Below are 16,706 nucleotides of genomic sequence, written 5' to 3' on the forward strand. Positions count from 1 at the left end.
GCAGCCAGGTGGCTCTTGTGCAGCTGGAGGGCAGCTGGGGGGCGGGAGGAGGTGGTTCCGAATCTGGACTTTTACCCATTGCCCCAAGCCACTTTAGCGGCATGTTGTGCAAGTAGTGGCTTCTGTATCAAACAGGGCCCAATGGCTTGTTCTACAAAACAGTTAAAACAGAGGCAAATGTTTCTGCACCCCGCAGGGTCAGAATCCAGGTCATTTAAATAAATGAGTTATTACTCGGTCTTCCCCAGAGAATGGCCGTGGGGCAGCGGGTTGGGGGCGCCTGGGGAAAGCGGCAGAGCCCCCTCCCCTCGGTTTGGGGTCCTCCCTTCCCTGGCCGGTTTATCCGGGGGAGGCCCCCAGACCAAGCTGGGTCAGTTTATTGCCCCCCTTGGGAGCAGGTTCTTGGTCACAGCCCACCAGGGACCACAACAGCCACCGTTACCGGTCAGATGGTCCAGCAACACCTAATCTGGCCTCTGCCTGGCTCTTTGTGGCAAAAGGCAGAGGACGGACTCTCTCCCCAACTCAACGTCGTTTATCCTTTTGCGCGTTTGTACTTTGCTTTCCAGGTCAAAGCTTTTCTAAGCAGCTTACAAACACCATTATATTCAGCTCTAAATTTTTTTAAAAAAACATTTATTTTACCTAATCATTTCTACCATAATAATAAATACCATCAGAATTGTCAAAACCATGTAAACATTACAAAGAGTCCAGCAGTTTCAGGGAAAGCGACCATCCTCGGCAAACGGCGGACAAACGGCGCCTGAGAAATCAGGGCAGAAACCGCCACCAGGGGGCGCCTGCTCCTCGCAGCCTCCCGCAGCTCCGAAAAGTCCGAATCCGGCGCGCCGGCCTCGGCGAGGAGCGCGGCTGCCCAGCGCCGGAGAAGCGTCCAGCGGCCCGGCCAGTCCAGCGGCCCTTCTCCGTCCTCGCCCAGACGGGCCAGCCGACGAAGCCGAAGCGGGTCTCGAGCGCGGGCAGCCAGAGCGCCGGGGCGGGGGCGGCGCCGCTTCCCCTTCCCCGCTCGGCGTCTGCTCCGAGGCCGGTTCGGGCGCGGGCTCCCTCGGCTCGCGAGCGGCTGCCGCGCGGCGCTGCTAGGTCGGCCCGGAGAGCGCGGCGCTGCGTGCGGCGGGCGTGGAGCGCCTCTTCTGCCGGCGACCGGGCCGGCCGCGCGGCTTGGTCCTCCGGGGCGCGGCGGCGGGCGAGGTCAGTCCCGGCCGGGAGCCGCCAGCGGGAAGAAGTCCTCCAGGAAGGAGAGCAGCTCGTCGGGGAGGCTCTGCGGGGAGAGACGGGAGCCGGTGAGATTCCCGCCGCGCGGCCAGCCGCGGCTCCCGCAGGAGGCGGGCGGGCGGGCGGCAGAAGCGGGCCGGAGACCTACCTGGCAGGCGGGCGACGGGGGCGCGGCGGGGAGCGGGGCCTGGGCGCAGCTCGGGGCGGGGGCGGCGCGCCACGGCTCCCCCTCCGGCCGGGCGGGCGCGGGTGGCGCGAGGCGGGGCTCGGGCAGGCGGGGCGGCGGGCGCGGCTGCGGGTCGAGGCCGAGCAGCGCGGAGAGGTGGCCGATGTAGCGGATGGCGAGGCGCAGCGTCTCGATCTTGGTCAGGCTCTGCCCGGCGGGCGCCAGCGAGGCCGGCAGGTAGCGGCGCAGCGCGTGGAGGGCCTGGGCCAGGCGCCGCATGCGGAGCTTCTCGCGCTGGCTGGCGCTCTGCCGCTGCCCGCCGCCCAGCCGCGCCCGCCCGCCGCCCGCCCGCCAGCCCCGGTAGGCCGGCCAGGAGCCGCCGGAGTCCGGGGAGGAGGCCGGCGAGGCGCTGCTGGAGCCCGGGCACAGGCAGCAGGAGGGCCGCGGGAAAGCCGGGTCCGGAGAGGGGCAGCCGCCGCGGGTGCTGCGGGCCATGGTGGGGCGCTTGTGCGGGACGGGCCGCGCGGGGAGAGCTTTATGCCGGCCGGGTGTGAAGTTGGCACCTCGGCCGGGCCTTCGCACTTCAAAGCGGGGAGGGGCGGCCGGGCGCTTTCAGCCGGCGATGGGAAGGCGCGGCCAGGCGGAGGGTCCTGCGGGGGGGCTTCGGCTTTGGGGGGGCGGCCTAGGCAGCTGCCCCCGCTCGGCCTGGCCGGGGTATCCGAGGTTGGTCGCCCTGCGGAGCTCTGCGGATGGCTTTGCCAGGCCGGGGCGCGTTGCCTGCAGGGCCCTGGCAGCCCCCCTGCTCTCCCGACCCCAACGGAGGGGCCGCTCTTGAATTTCCAGCACTCCCGGAGGCCCTCCTGCCTTTGGCTCACACCCCCACACCCCCCCACACACTTCGGGGACCACCTGGAAAGGGTGTGGATAAAAACTGGATGGGGCTGCGGAGGAATGCCTGGGGTTGTGGGGAGTTCGGCCAGGATTAGCCGAGGATCTCCCGGCCCCCTCCAGAAAGCAAAAAGGGACGATGCTACAGAAGCCCCGCAAAGTCACAGGAGCCCAGCAGGCAGGCCTGGGCAGCATTCGCACCCGTCCTAATGAGTGTGGGGGAAGCCTCCTTTTCTCCCTGGCCTGCTCCTGCTGCTCCTCCTCCTCCTGGCCTTGGTGGCTGGGGACGGGGTCCTGAGAGAAAGTGCTGGGGGGGGGAGGAACTGCTTTTATGGTGCCCAGCCCACCCCCACTTGCTGTGTCCCAAGGAGAACCCAGAGCCCCCCCAGGCCAAGGGAGACCCTGAAATCTTCCACTTGCTGTTGTGAAGTTGTCCTATTCCTAGGGCTGCTTTCCAAGTCTTCTAGACTGGGGGGGGGCTCCTTCTGCAGGGGTGAGGCAACAGTTCCATGGTTCTTAACAGACCTTCAGGGCTGAGAGGGAAAAAGGTGTGTGAGAACAACAGACACAGACCTCTGTTTCTCCCTCATTGCTCCCCCACTTTCTCTCTCAAAGGCTTTTGTTCTGGTGTGTATCTTGCTAAAAATAACAAATGTGGATGGTCTCTTCTTTGGTCTTTAGAAGAGAGGAAACCTCGACCTATTTGTTACATTCTTACACTGCCCAGCTGGAAGAGAGTTGGATGGTCAGTCGGAGGCTCAGATCCCACTGTGCAGTGTGTGAGATGCCCCACTCTGAAGGGGCCTCACCCCATTGAAATCTCACCCCCCAGGGTCTGGTGAGGAAGGGTTGGGGGAGCAGTTAGGCTTATGGGGGGAGCTCTGGGGCTTCGAAGGGGCTGCTGGCTCTCTGGTGGTGAGATGAGCTCCAGCGAGGGCGGATGGCCTCAGCAGGAGACTCTCAAGAGGACTTGCCTGCCCTCGGGGGCCACGAGGCTGGTGCTCCCGCCCCCCCCCCCGCCCATGGAAGCAGGAACACCCCACTGGCTTGCCTGGAGGCTGCTGCCCCCCCCCCACCGCCCTCTCTTTGCACCTGCCTGTCTCATTAACTGCAGACTTGAGTCTTCACACGGGAGGCTCAGTATTTAGACAAGGCCTTTTTTACACCCGGCCCTGGGAAATCTGCCCCTCCACAGGTTTCCCAGAAGAGCTGCCAGGGATTGGGGCCCCTGCGATGGGAGGAAAAGTGAAATGCAGCCTCTGTTCTCTTCCTCGCCAGCTTCTGAAATCGCCACTCGGATCAAGCTGGGCTGGGACAAGCGCCGTCCTTCCAGGTTGTGCGCCTGGAACCGCAGGGAGGACGGCCAGGAGAGCAGGGTGCAATGAGGCAACGCGCCAGTTCCCTTCAGAGCAGCAGGATGCCTGGGCAGGATGCCGTGGGGGGTGGGCAAGACCGGAGAGGACATCATTCTGCCCCTTGGATTTTGGTGGGAGTGTGGAGACCGAGAGGGCATCCTTGCATTCCCAAGACCTGGAATTTTATTCTGGGGGAGAAAATGGGAGGTCACCTTTTCCCTGAATGAAATTGCCAGAGGGGTGGCGAGGACAGGAGTCAGAGGGTGCCCTGGCCCTCTTTTTTCTCCTTGGGTGGGGCAGCTCGCTCTTGGTGAATCTGGGAGGAGGCCAGAGAAAGGCAAGGCTTGGCAGGCCTGGCCTGGGCCCTCTGCGGAGGGGGCTGGCTTGGTTACCTGCCTGCCAGCAGCAGTCAAAGGACTGGAGCACTGAGTGGCCCCCTTTCGGCCAAGGGAGCTTGATCAGGGGAGAAAACTCTCTGGGGAGAGAGGAGAGCAAACTCAGGGCCGTGAGTGAGGATGATCCAAAGCGGGAGAGCCAAAACACGGAGGCAGGCCCTGCTCAGACAAACAGGAGAGCGCAGGAGGGATGGGGGAGAGCTGGGGATGCGCTGTGGGGCCAGTGAAAGAGGCAGGTCGGGGTGTGTGGCTGCCACGATCCGTGGGTCCCCCGGACCTTCTGGGGGAAAAACATTTGTGGTGCTTCCACTGAACACATTTTGGGAGCATTTCTCACATGAGGGACAGAGATGAAGGAGAAAATCCCTTGGTGAAAGAGAGGCCAAATAAGGCAATGTACAAGCTGAAAGGGGAAAGAATTAAGAAAGGAAAGCACATTCAATCCACATGTTCCTTGTCTCCAGTCTGGCTAACCAAAGACAACTGAGTTAATGAAAAAAGGCTTGATGAGGAGGATGAATTGCTGGAGAATCCAACTATAAAGGCTGGGGGAGGCAGTGCCAAGAAGACGGGGCGATGGTTTCCAGGGGCCGGAGTGCCAGGGGAGAGAGGCCCCCTCCCAGAGGGTCTCCACCGAGAAGGGCCTGTTTCGTCAGCGTGGCACATGGTGTTTTTGGCTGCTGGGTTGCTGAATCCATCATAGTGCACCTGGCCTGGGGCTGGGGGGCAACTCGGGAGGGGCTGTTCCAGGGAAGCTGATCCCAGAAAGGCCAGCCAGAGCATTAGCAGCTCTCAGTTCTGTGTGAATTGCTGCCTGCACACTTCCCAAGGTTGGAGTGACGACAATTAAGGCGCTGAGTGGTAAAAGTCACACCTTTGCAAATGGGGCCCTCTTTCCCACTCTCCTGGGCTGGGGAGCCTTTGACCCCTTGCCCAGCCCTGCCTGGGGCTGCTTCCCATAGCCAGAGGCAGCACCAGAAGATATTTGCTTTCCCCACCTCTGGCATTCAGCTCCGGCATGCCTGGCCACTGGGCATGTGCCAAGAGGTGGCCCTTCTAGGAATCCTAATTATTGGTATCAACGTCTATGGAGATTCTCAGTCATCCAGGTCATGGTTGTCCCAAAGGTGCTTTTTTTCAAAAGGCAACTGGAAAAAAGCGCCTTTGGGATAAGAATTGTTAGGGACCTTGGAGATTGTCTAGTCCAGGGGTAGGCAACCTTGGCTCTTTGTGGACTTCAATACCAGCTATGCTGAGTCAGGAATTCTGGGAGTTGGAGCCCACAAGTCATCAAAGAGCCAAGGTTGCCTACCCCTGGCTCTAGTAGTCCAACCCCCTCCCCAGGGCAGGAATCCCACCTACCACTCTGGACAAATGGGTGCCCAGTCTTTTCTTAAAAACCAGCAGCAGGAGGCAGGCTGTCCATCACTTTGTTGCTCTGACAGGAAAGTTCTCCACAGTTCAAGTTGGGTCCTCCCTCTATAAAGCTTCCACCTCCTGGTTCTCGTCCCACCCCTATGGAGAACATACCCACACTTCTTGGGGCGTCCCGGGGAGACTGCTCTCCTATCTCCTCTTCTTTCCTTGAGCTAAACAAACCATGCTCTTTTTTTTAAATCCCATTTATATCCCGCCCTTCTCCGAAGACTCAGGGCGGCTTACAATTTAAGCACAAACCAATGTGCTTAGCAGTAGCCTTCATTCTATGTATATGCCTGCTTATTAGGGCTTTCACCCCCCCCCCCAAGCGGCATTATTACAAAGTCAGCTTATTGCCCCCAACAATCTGGGTCCTCATTTTACCTACCTCGGAAGGATGGAAGGCTGAGTCAACCTTGAGCCTGGTGGGATGCGAACCTGCACTGATTGCAGGCAGCTGGTGTTACTTAAGGAGGCATTAGCCCACTGCTCCACCGAGGCTCTTGTAACTACTTTTCATAGGAGCTCCCCTCCAGGCCTCTGACCACCTTTCCTGCTCTTCCCTGCACTCCTCCCGGTTCCCCAGCATCCTTTCTGTACGGGGCAACTAGACCTGGGCAGAGGATTCCTGGTGTTCAGCCCCTCCTTCTCCCCCCCCTTTACATTTCTCTGTCTGCTCCTAACAGGACTCCCAACATGCGTGTGAAGCTTCTCAAGAGGTTCTCTTGACCTGGGTGGCCTTGAGAGAGGATTCAAGGGATAAAGCCAATCCGGGGGTTGGCCTGCCTGCCACCTGCCTTCCTGTTCCAGGCACATCCAGGCCCTCAGATGGGAAGAAAGGAGGCTGGCTTGCAAAACTCCCGTTGGGCTGTTTTCCTGGTGCCTCAGGAACAAAGGCTGCTGCGTCTGCCAAGGACGGCCATGAGGCGGCGGCTGCTCCTCTTCCAGCCGTGCCAAGCACTGAAGAGGGAGCCACCTGAAACAACCAGGCGCTGGGAATTCGCTCAATAAAGGGGCTGCCGAGTCTGCCGTTTCTCTTACAGAGTTGTCCCCTCACAAGCACAGATGTTTTAATGTCTGCGCTTGTGAGACAGAGAGAGACAACGAGAAATCCCGAAGAGGCTGTGCTTTTATTTATGGAAGAAAGATTCAAACAGTAGGATAAATATAATGGCAGGTTCAGCTGTAGGAACACGTTGGCCTCAGGAGACCAAACTTTGCATCTACCATAAATTTAGACAAAGATAATGCTGTATAAAAATAGGGTCTTGTGCATCAGTTCTTTAGAGGCTGGAGTCCAGTTTTCATCCTTTTATTCACAAAGGGCTTGGCAGGCCTGGCCTGGGCCCTCTGCGGAGGGGGCTGGCTTGGTTACCTGCCTGCCAGCAGCAGTCAAAGGACTGCTGGATCAGCTCCTCTGAATTAGCGCCCTGGGTTTCAACTGGCTTCTTTTGGGGAGAAAGTCCTTCCCCTCTTGCACCTCCCCTCCTGAAGCTGCTCAACCATGAACATGGAGGTTAAAGCCTGCTGGTGAGGCAGGAGCTCCTCGCGCAGCCTTGCCAAGGACATGTTGCCCAAAGGCTGCTGATGCAGGAGTCATGCGCCCAGCCCATTCGCCACTGCTAATACCCACCGTAGACATGGGGGAAACCAGAGTGCTGTGTCAAGATGGCTGGCATCACAAGATCTGCCAAGGGCTTGGCACCAGGTCAAGCCCCGCACGGCCCTACCATTTCTTCCCTTTCCCCTTCTCCAGCACTATCTGCACATACCATTCAAGGGACTCTTTAATTTACAGCATTGCGGTTACAAAATCATAGAGGGGCATTACCATGGCTGGAGAGAGTCCCAGCCCACCTGCTCCTCTGCCCTCGGGTGCCAAGAGAGCGAGCCGTGGCTCAAGGGCCAAGTGCCACTGAGGCCACTGCAACATCCCAGATGTTGACCGTCTGGCCCTCACCCTGCAGCAGCACCGGCCGATTCCCCCTACGAGTTGTCCTGGAACCACTTCAGGACGAGCGCCTTGTTCTCTGCCACCCACTTGATGTTGGCCTTCGTTCTCTCCAGGGCCTGCTCAAGCGCCCGGGTGGCTGAGCCGAAGCCCACGTCCGCGTTGTCTGCCTTGAATTGCTCCAGCTGTCAGCCAGTCAGAAAGAGAAGGAAGAAGCGTTTTCCCCAAGCGCCTCTGCTTGCCGGCTCACCGTTTTTCTGGGCTTCCATCAGAGTTGCGCTCCCCACCCTGAGTGTTCAAAGGGACTCCCACCGGCAGCCTCCCTTCACACCTCTCTCCCACCACATCCTCCCCTCTGCACTAGATCAGCCGGGAAGAAGCCCTTCTGGGAACAAAATAAAGAATTCACCCAGCAATTTTTTTAAAAAACTCGAGTAAGTTAAGTAGAGCCGATCCGATGCTCCCCTTCCAGTTGCTGGCCAGGAAGGAGATGCTTTTGCCTGGTTCACTGACCTCCGGTGCTTTCTCTCGCTGGGCAGAGACATAAATTGAGGACTTGGCTGCTCTTAGAAGGTGGCTGTCGTTCTCTGCAAAGCCAGGCTTCCCCATAAACCCTCCCCATACCCCGAACAGCCTCACCTGTTGAAGTTCAAATGGGGATGCAAACCTCTTGGTTACCGACCGGATGAGGCTGGAGAAAGAGAAGGAGCTTCTCCCAAACCTAGGCCAGGAGACAGGTGGATGAGTGGCTGGTCTCCCGTCACCCAGCCCTGGGTGGTTGGGGGGGAGAGGGCACACTCACTGCTGGAAGAGGGTCTTCCAGTTCATGCGCACAAAATCCCAGGCCAGAGGCTGCCCAACCACGTTGCTGGCAATGCTGTTGATGGTGGACATGGCATCCTGGCGGCGGATCATGCTGGGGTCCAAGGTATACTGAAGGTACCTGTGAGGGATTAATGGGTAGCTCCAGAAACGTGTGCCCCCTCCCCAAATAGCTGCAGCCTGGCCTTCCTTTCTTTTCGTGCAATTGTAGGCTGGAAGAGGCCACCAGGGTCACCTGGTCCAGCCCACTGCTCTGTGCAGGAAAACCATCCCTGAGAGGCAGCTGTCCAGCCTCTTCCCAAAGACCCCTAGTGGTGGGCAGCCGTCCCAACCAGGAATCTTTTCAGCTCCTCATCTGAGACTGCCCACCTGCCCTTGTTTGAGAGCCAGGGGTTATCTGGGGATGTCTGAACTGTGCCCCAGTGCTTTGGGGAAAAAAATAAAAATCCGCTCATCTCCGGCAGTCGGGTGAAGCCCCTTGAGCTGCGCCCTGGGCAGCGATGAGCTCACCTCTGAAGGATCCATGGGGTCTGGCTGCAGGTCAGGGCCGAGCGCAGCTTGTCGGCCTCCGAGATCACCGAGGCCTGGCGGAACATCTCCCAGGCGAAGTCCCAGTCGTCCGGGCTGCCTGTGCGGATAGCACTGCAGTAGACGGTGGAGCGCAGATTGGGCGAGATGCTGAAAGCAAGACCGTTGCTGAGAGTCCCGCGGGCAAAGCGGTGGGAGAGGGAAGACATCGAGGCAGGGGGAGGAGCAGGTTTAACTGGGAATGAGCATCTTGAGGTCCAGCACATTCAAAGCGCTGTATGGGAGGGGGGATACAGAGGCAGGTTTTGCATAATTGGCAGGATGTGCAGATCCCTGTCATTAACCGGCCAGAGGGTGGCTGCACCGGCATGGGGCAACCGAGGAGGATTCCTTTGGTCTAAAAGAAGAGACGCCGCTGTCAGCAGCAGGGAGAGAAAGAGCTGTGTGCCATGTGCTAAAAGTGCCCTACTCAGAAAAGCCGTCTGCATGCAAGAAGCCCTGGCAGTGGGCAGGGGAGTGTTCATTGTCCTCCTGACCAAGAAAACTAAGTGGGCGGTCAGTTTGCCCTTCTTGCAAAGACAGAGGAGTGGGAGGAGAGGCCTTGCTGCCCTTCCCAAATCCACACCATCTTGGAAATAATAATAATACTAAAGAAAATCTCTGCCCAGGAGGTTGCTCCAGCTCAGCCATAGCCCAGGAGAGAGGCTTTCCCAGCGGCATTGCTATTAAAGGGGCATTTTCTTCTATTCTTGAATCCCCTTTGGGAGAAGTGTGGCTACATACATTTAACGAATAAATAACTAAACATTAAAGATGTTAGGCTCTGTCCTCTGTTTGAGTGCAGTGCAGTCAAATAAATATTGGGGCCCCTTTACATAAAATTGCTGGGCTGCGTTCAGATATGCAAAAAATTTGTAATTTCTGCTAGTTATGAATTAACAAAATAATTAAATCGATTATAATTTAATAGCAATTTAAATTAAAATCAAAAGTCATTTTAATTCAATTTTAATTGTTAAATTATAAATAACAATTTTAATTATTTGGTTAACTTAGTAAAAGCAAACAGAATATCTTGCCTACTGCAAAGCAGTAAAATGTTGCATTGCCATGGCTGCAAGCTATGGCTTGTTGTTCCACACAACTGGGTTGTGCTGTGTGCTGCCTTCACACCGCCAAGGAGCCTGGAGAAATGGCAGCTCCAAGCAAAGTGGCAAGGCAGGTGGTTGGGTGGGCCTGCAGAGCCCCCCAGCAGGATTTGGGCTCCGGCAACAACGTGACCTGTGGTGGCTGGAAGACCCTTGCTGCAGTGGCTGGAAACGGAGGGAGGGCAGGTAGAACAGGGGTCAGCAGAGGCGGGGATCCCCAACTTCACGCTTGTCTGGCTTGCTGCCAAGACAAATGGAGAGAAACAGGAAAGGAAAAGCCACATCTGCCACACGGGGTCCTTCCAGGAGACACCTGGCTGGTTTTACTGACTACCCATTCCTTCAGAAGGCCCATGAGGACTAGTGTCCTTGATGTAATACTAATCAGCAGGGAAGACGGTCAAGGGAATGAAAGAGGAGAATTGGGTCCAAGAGCTTTTGATTCAATGCAGGCTTGCTTACCTGCTTTGGACTTAAGGAAGAGGATTTTCCTCAGGAATGGCAAATAGTAGCAGATAATGTGAAAAGCTATCCAGCATGGCAGGAATTTCTAAAACGGGGGGTACTAAAAGCCTCCAGCAAATAGTTCTAACATGGGGCAGCAGAAGAAGCAAGGGTGGCTATGTAAAAAAGGTAGAGAAATATAAGAAGACCATAGCTGGGAAGGGAGAGGGCACCAGGCGAGGGCGGAAGAAAACAACGGGTAGCAGTAGAACCAACGCTGGGAAAACTGAGGCTCAGGACAAGAGCGACAAAATGTTTTCTTGTGAATACATTGGCTTGGCTTCCTGGATTTTGGTCTAGTGGACCTTGGATGGAATGGACAAAGGCTGGCTGGACTTTTTGGGGTTCTCCCACCAACCCCCCTTGCCTGAGCTCCAATATGGCCTGCTTAGCATTAGCTGGGGAGATATTTCACAGTGGCGCCTCCATCTGAGGGCCAGGCTGCGGCTGAACCAAGACGACCCAGGAAGTGAGCGAAGGAAATCTGTACAGCCCTACTGGGCCCCCCAAGGAGGCCCGGCTGCTTTCCTTTGCCCCCACCCCCCAATATCTGGCCACGGGGCTCCTGACTTTGGCTACCAAGAGACCAGATTTTGCTCAGGGTGGGGGGGTGGGGCAGTGCTGAGTGCAGCAGCACTGAAAAAGCCAAACCCCAAAGGAGGCATTTTCTGTCCCAGATGCAGAGGGGGGGCTGCTCTGTGGCCCAATAAAATAGAGGCTGAAAAACCTGGCCCATCTCTTCTCTTGGCACCTTTCTTTACCTGCACAGCTCCCTGTGGAAAGCCCCTCCCCAGCCTGCCTCCTCCCCCTCCAAGCAGCCACCCCGCCCAGCAACGAGCCCTGCCAGATGCTGCCTGGGCTGGGCTGGGCTGGGCTGGGGGAGGCATCAGACTGCTCCTCCTGGAACCCCTTGCAAACCAGCAGCCCCAGAGAGGCAGGCATCGGGCGATGGGAGGGGTGGGTGGCAGCCATTGCAGTACATTGGATGCCCACCCTCCACCCCCTTCGCAGCGGGTTGCTCTGTCAAGCCGGGGCATTTCTGCCCTCTCAGAAACCCACCCCTAAGGCCCGAGGCTGAGGGGAGATCAGCCTGGCCTGTCAAGGCCGCTGGATGGGCGAGTTTTCTTTTGGCCTTTGTGATGGGGGAGGGAGAAGCCCGTCCAGGGGGCTGAGAGGACGGCCCTCCTTTCATTTGTGCATCGAAGACGTAAAAGATGCCGCAGCCATAAAATTCCACCTGGATTTAGTGGACCTTCTTCTTTAGCAGACAGTCCTTCCCACCCATTTGTCTGCTGAATCCAGGGGTCACTGGGCGTCCACGATAAAGGCGGGGATGCGATTGGGGCATTGGCTATTCAGCGAAGAGGCGAAGCCAAAGGGCTAACAAGAGGCTGAGCCCCCAAAGCAGGGTGGGAGCCTCTGCTCTGGCTCAGCCTCTGAAGAGGCGTGTGTGTGTGTGTGTGTGTGTGTGTGTGTGTGTGTGTGTGCAGGGCCCCTGGCCCAACTGTCCACCCCAGGGGAGGCAAGCCCAGGAAGTTAAGAGGGGTTAAAAGCCTCTTGCTCTCCGACATCGTGCAGGGAAGAGGACAGCCTGCCGAGAAAGCAGCTACGTTCCCCCAATGGGCTCCCCATGTTCAGGGCCCCCCCAGGGCCAGGCACTCACTTGTTGACTTTGGAGTTGTTTTTCCAGGCCTCAAACCAAGAGGAGGCCAGTTCATTGCACCCAGGGACGCCATGGGAGCAGGCCGTGCGGATGGCCAGGATCTGGTTATACCTGAAGGAGGGAGGGAGGGAAGGCAGGGTATTAATTCAAGGGGGGGGGTGACCACTCCCCCTTTCTCTCTAAAGGCCTTGCCGTGCAAAGACAAGCCCTCCCCCCATTCCTCCTCATCCCTGGAGACTCACTGGTTCATCAAGCCATCCGGGATTTGGGTCCAGTTGCGAGTGAGGTTCTGAAAGTGGCCAAACAGGGGGGTGACCTGCTTCCGGATGTATTTCTGCAAGAGGAAGAGGAAGGTCTGACTAGACTCTTGGAATGAAGCTGGAGACCAGCCCCCCCCCCCCGCGCGTGCCCTCTGTGGGAAGTGAAGGGAGAAGCCCAAGGGGACGGAAGGGCCGAGACTGGGTGGAGCTGGCACCTGCATCGGCCCGTAGACTTCGCTGCGATCAAACATGAGGCGGAAGTAGTCCAGGTTGTCCAGGGCCGCGTCCCAAGGAAGATAGTCCCTCTCCTGGGCCAGGTAGCGGGTGGTGTTCAGGGCCAGGTCAGTGCCCACATGCTTGGCTCTGAAAGAGCAGCAGAGGGGCTGGCTGGGGGGCTGGTTTCTCCCCTGCCTCAATACTTAGCCCAAAGAGGGCCACGTTGCAGAGGAGGCGCCCCTGGACCAGCGCAGCAGCCTCCCCCGGAGAGGGCCCTGTCGCTGCTGCCTTGGGAAAAACCCCATCGGGTGGGAGTTGCCAGGGGGAGCATTTCAGCCCAGCCAGATCTGCACAGGATGCAGGGAAAGCCCCCCATAAGTCCCGCTCTCCTGTCTGGATTCCAGTTGGGAACCAAGCTGGCCGAAGGAATCCCTGCCAGCCAAGCCTTCCCAACGCGAGCCGGGTTCCCTCCCGGGAAAACAAGCGCCAGTTACTTTCATTTCTGTGGTTGGTTCTTTGGGAATGGGTGGCTCCCGCTGGATGTGAGCGGTCACCAGATCATAGAATCATACAGCTGGAGGAGACCTTAGAGGTCATCCAATCTAACCCCTAGCATAGTGAAAGAGTTGCTTGCTCATGAAGGGAAAAACAACAGCAATGCCTCCTTTTCACTTGGGCCAGAAGGGAAAACTGGTCAATTCCATTTTCCAGCCAGTTGCAGTCTAGGCGCTTCCACAGCCCCCAACCTCTCCAGCTTTAGCCCAGGACTTCCACAGGGGGCATCCATGCAGCAGGCGACGGAAGCAGGGGGGGGGCTTTCCTCCGTTGGAGGCAACCGACAGATGCAGATGCCCCCCTTCCCTTCCTTCTCCTTGCAGCCTTCCCCTCTCCCTATAGTAGTTCCCCCTGCCCCCACCCATCCTTCTACTGGTTCCCCACTTTCAGATCACATAGAGGGGAAGAAATGAAGGTATGAAACCAAGGAAAAAGGAAGGGGCCTTTGGTTCACCCCTAAATTCGCTAAACAGCAAAAGGTTCCTGTTGTACCAACTCAGCAACGCAGGAAATGAGGCGCCTGGAGGGGAGGGGGCTGCCTGCTATGCCCACAGGCAGCTGGAGGGGAGCTGCGGCTTAGAAGGCACCGAGGCCCGGCTGACAGGCAACCCATGGCTGATGGCGACAAAAGCTGGAGAAAAAGCTGCGGGTGTGGAGCGAGAGCCTTCATGGTGGGGGAGGGGCAGTGGCAGGCGACAGCGGGCACTCCGCGGCTCCAGAGCCAACGGATAAGCCAGCTTCACACCCGAACAAGCAGAGTTTGTGACTACAAGGAGTCCTCACTTAGCAGCCACTCGTTCTGCAAAACCTGGACAGCCCTGAATGAAGGGACATACGATCCGTGCCTGAAGTTACAGCTGTTGTAACCCCTGCACAATTCTTTGATTGCAATCTGGGTGCTTGGCAACCTGCTCAGACTTAAGACAAGTTGACAAGTGCCCCGCCATCATACGATCACCATTGGCTGCCTTGCCTGCCAGCTTTCCCGGAAAGTCAAGGGGGGAATGGCAGAGAAGGTCGCAGGCTGCCTCTGGATTCTGGCTGGCCAAGGCCGTGTGGCAAACAGCTGGACTGAACCTGCTTGGATTTCACAGTGGTCTTTTTTCCAGTCTCTACCTGGGAGATCATTTCACAACCGCAATGGGAAGTCCTAAGATTGTGGTCGTTGAGCAAAGTAGTCACGTGGTATCTCGCTTAATGACTGCTTCACTCAACAACCAAAGTTCCCAGTCCCAATCGTGTAAGCCCTTAAGCAGGGTGAGGAAGAAAAACCCTCGGACCTGCAGCAATCTTACTGCAATTCCCCTCCCCACTACCGGGAGGGGGGTGGAATAAAGGGATTCTCACCTGGCCAAGTTGAAGGCATCATCGATGATCTGAGCCCGATTTAGAACTGGGATCGTCTGCCAAGGAACAGAAGAGTCAGAGAAACTGAATTAAGAGTTAGCAAAATCAGGCAGTGGGCAAGAGGAGAACCCCAGAAGAGATCCTTTGGCACACAAGCTCAAGTCCTGCCTCCAGACCGTTGCCAGTCGTGCTGGCAGAGCACCAAGGGAGACTGTGGTCAACCTCTCATCCAAAAGTGGGCCTGGGGAATGAGAGCCAAGGCTACCCCAAGCCTTCGGAGGAGTCTTCTGGAGAAGCTGGCCTTTGGGGGGCCACAGGAAGAGCAAACAGATGCTGTGGGACACGGGGGGGGTGTCGGGGAGGAATGGCTCAGGGTCTGGAAAAGGAAGCATCTCCCTGCCTCCCCAGCTTTATGTCTCTTGGGGGGCTTCCCTTACCCCGGGGCCTGGAGGTAAGAGAGGTTTCACCATAGCCGTTTCTGGGACAGAGAGGGGGTAGGTGGTGTTTTGACAGCCTACCTGGAGGTCTTCATTCAGCTGATTCATGAGCCTCTGCCAGTTTCCCGAATCATAGTTTACCCGGAAGAAGCCTGTGACATTAACGTTGAGCAGCAGCCACTGGGCGGGGTCAGCAGAAGTCGAGAAGTTGGCATTTTCAGCTGCAAAAAAGGAAGGAAGGAAGGAAGATGATTCCCTCTCTACTGCAAGAGCTGCCAGGGTCCTCAGTGGGGGCTACAGGTGAATTTTGCACAGTTTGAAACATACAACACTGATGACGTCTCCCAAACTCCCTTTTGAAGATCAGAAAACGAGGAGGAGGCGGCCCCCCAGCTGCCCCCCTCCTCTGGCAACAAGGGAGGCGCTCTTGCCCCCGGCTGGCAGCAGATCAAGCCAGGGCGTGCACAGCCATCTTGGGCCAGCTAGCCAAAGCCACCTGGGCAGCCTTAAGCAAACTCCATCAAATCTCCTACGACCACAATCCTGTAACTTTGTACAACAACAAAGGTGGTGCAAATACCTAAAATGTCTGTGAGCCAGTACATCTCGGCCTCCTTTCCTTTGCTCAGCCAGGAAACTGGGACAATCCAGACGTAACTGCAAGAAACCATCTGTCAGTTGAGCAGCTTCTGCCCTCCCTTGATCCTTCCCTGGCCTCAGCCTGGTCCTCCTCATTCTTGGACTGCATGAGCCTCGTCTCCCCAACAGCAGGATGGGACCCCGTGGCTAAGAGCTGCACATGGCCAAGAGGATTCCTTCCTCTCGCAGTCTCTGGGCAAGGCTCTTTCCACACGGAGGTCCGTCATCTCCCCAAAGGCTCAACGCTCCTGACTTACTTGAACTGTGAGGGTCTCTCAACGGGGCTTTCTGGGTCCAGCAGAAAATGTTTTTGTGTAATGATGCCTTTGGAGGTATCAACTGTGAGAACCGGGAAACCCATCTGCAAGGTCCAACGGTCCATGATGGTCTTGACGGTGCTTGGAAGATACACGTTCGTCTTGTTGACTGCCTGTCCCAGAAGCATCAAAGAGACTCAGCTTGAGAAGGCGGCTCCTGGCTCTGGTATTCTGAAATGCCCTAACCTCAAGATTTGGACTTTTTGGCAGGAAATGCATCCCAGGCAGCCTGAAGTTGATTGAGGCCAACTGCCAGACAGCCCCACCAGCCTTTGCAATGTAGCTCCTCTCTCGTAGACCATGGAGCTGTCTCTTCCTCAACTGGGCCGGTTGGTGGCAACATGGGCAGAGGCCCACAGAAGGAAAGAGGAGACGGTTGCCACTGGAGTTAGGCAGACAGAACAGCCTAGAGCAGTGGTGGTGAACGTATGGCATGCGTGCCAGAGGCGGCACTCAGAGCCCTCTCTGTGGGCACGTGTGCCATCGCCCCAGCAGAGTTCGCCAGAGTAGCGAGCACATGGCATTTGGAAGCGACGGGGCAGGAAGTGAGCAAACAAGTGGCACTGACCCCTTGGGGGTGCCCTGGAGATGGTGAGGGACTTGCCCCCACCGCTCTGGCCCTGGGCCCGCCCAGGCTGGCAGTCCCCAAAGTGCACGCACAGGAGGCGGTGAGCACATGGGGGCCGACAGCATCCAGCAGCAGGGGTTGTGTAGCCTGCGGTGAATACTGGCAGCACACGGAGTCAGGGGAACAAGTGATGTGGACCGCTGGACACACCTACTCCATCCCATCTCTTTTTGGTTGGAGAGCTGGTCAACTCTGGTCGTCTCCTCAGCCCCCTCAAGGGTCTTGCCCTTGGTCC

The 16,706-nt window shown here is 57.3% G+C and overlaps 1 protein-coding gene across 7 annotated transcripts in view; it reads right to left on the reverse strand.

Moving 5' to 3' along the window:
• Positions 1 to 6,567: 6,567 nt before the first annotated feature.
• The window catches only part of ANPEP (alanyl aminopeptidase, membrane), a 38,601-nt gene continuing 28,462 nt past the window's right edge, over positions 6,568 to 16,706 (reverse strand). For all 7 annotated transcript variants that reach the window (XM_081337422.1, XM_081337423.1, XM_081337426.1 and 4 more), the window contains 11 exons: positions 15,784 to 15,956; positions 15,468 to 15,544; positions 14,969 to 15,108; positions 14,451 to 14,506; positions 12,548 to 12,695; positions 12,315 to 12,406; positions 12,073 to 12,183; positions 8,740 to 8,907; positions 8,210 to 8,350; positions 8,047 to 8,128; positions 6,568 to 7,592 (listed from right to left, as the gene is read on the reverse strand). In XM_081337422.1, coding sequence (XP_081193548.1) covers positions 7,443 to 7,592; positions 8,047 to 8,128; positions 8,210 to 8,350; positions 8,740 to 8,907; positions 12,073 to 12,183; positions 12,315 to 12,406; positions 12,548 to 12,695; positions 14,451 to 14,506; positions 14,969 to 15,108; positions 15,468 to 15,544; positions 15,784 to 15,956 — 1,338 coding nt within the window. In that variant the 3' untranslated portion in view covers positions 6,568 to 7,442. The remainder of the gene's footprint in view (positions 7,593 to 8,046; positions 8,129 to 8,209; positions 8,351 to 8,739; positions 8,908 to 12,072; positions 12,184 to 12,314; positions 12,407 to 12,547; positions 12,696 to 14,450; positions 14,507 to 14,968; positions 15,109 to 15,467; positions 15,545 to 15,783; positions 15,957 to 16,706) is intronic.

This window comes from Vipera berus (genome assembly GCF_964194415.1).
Source record: "Vipera berus genome assembly, chromosome: 12".
Classification (NCBI taxonomy): domain Eukaryota; kingdom Metazoa; phylum Chordata; class Lepidosauria; order Squamata; family Viperidae; genus Vipera; species Vipera berus.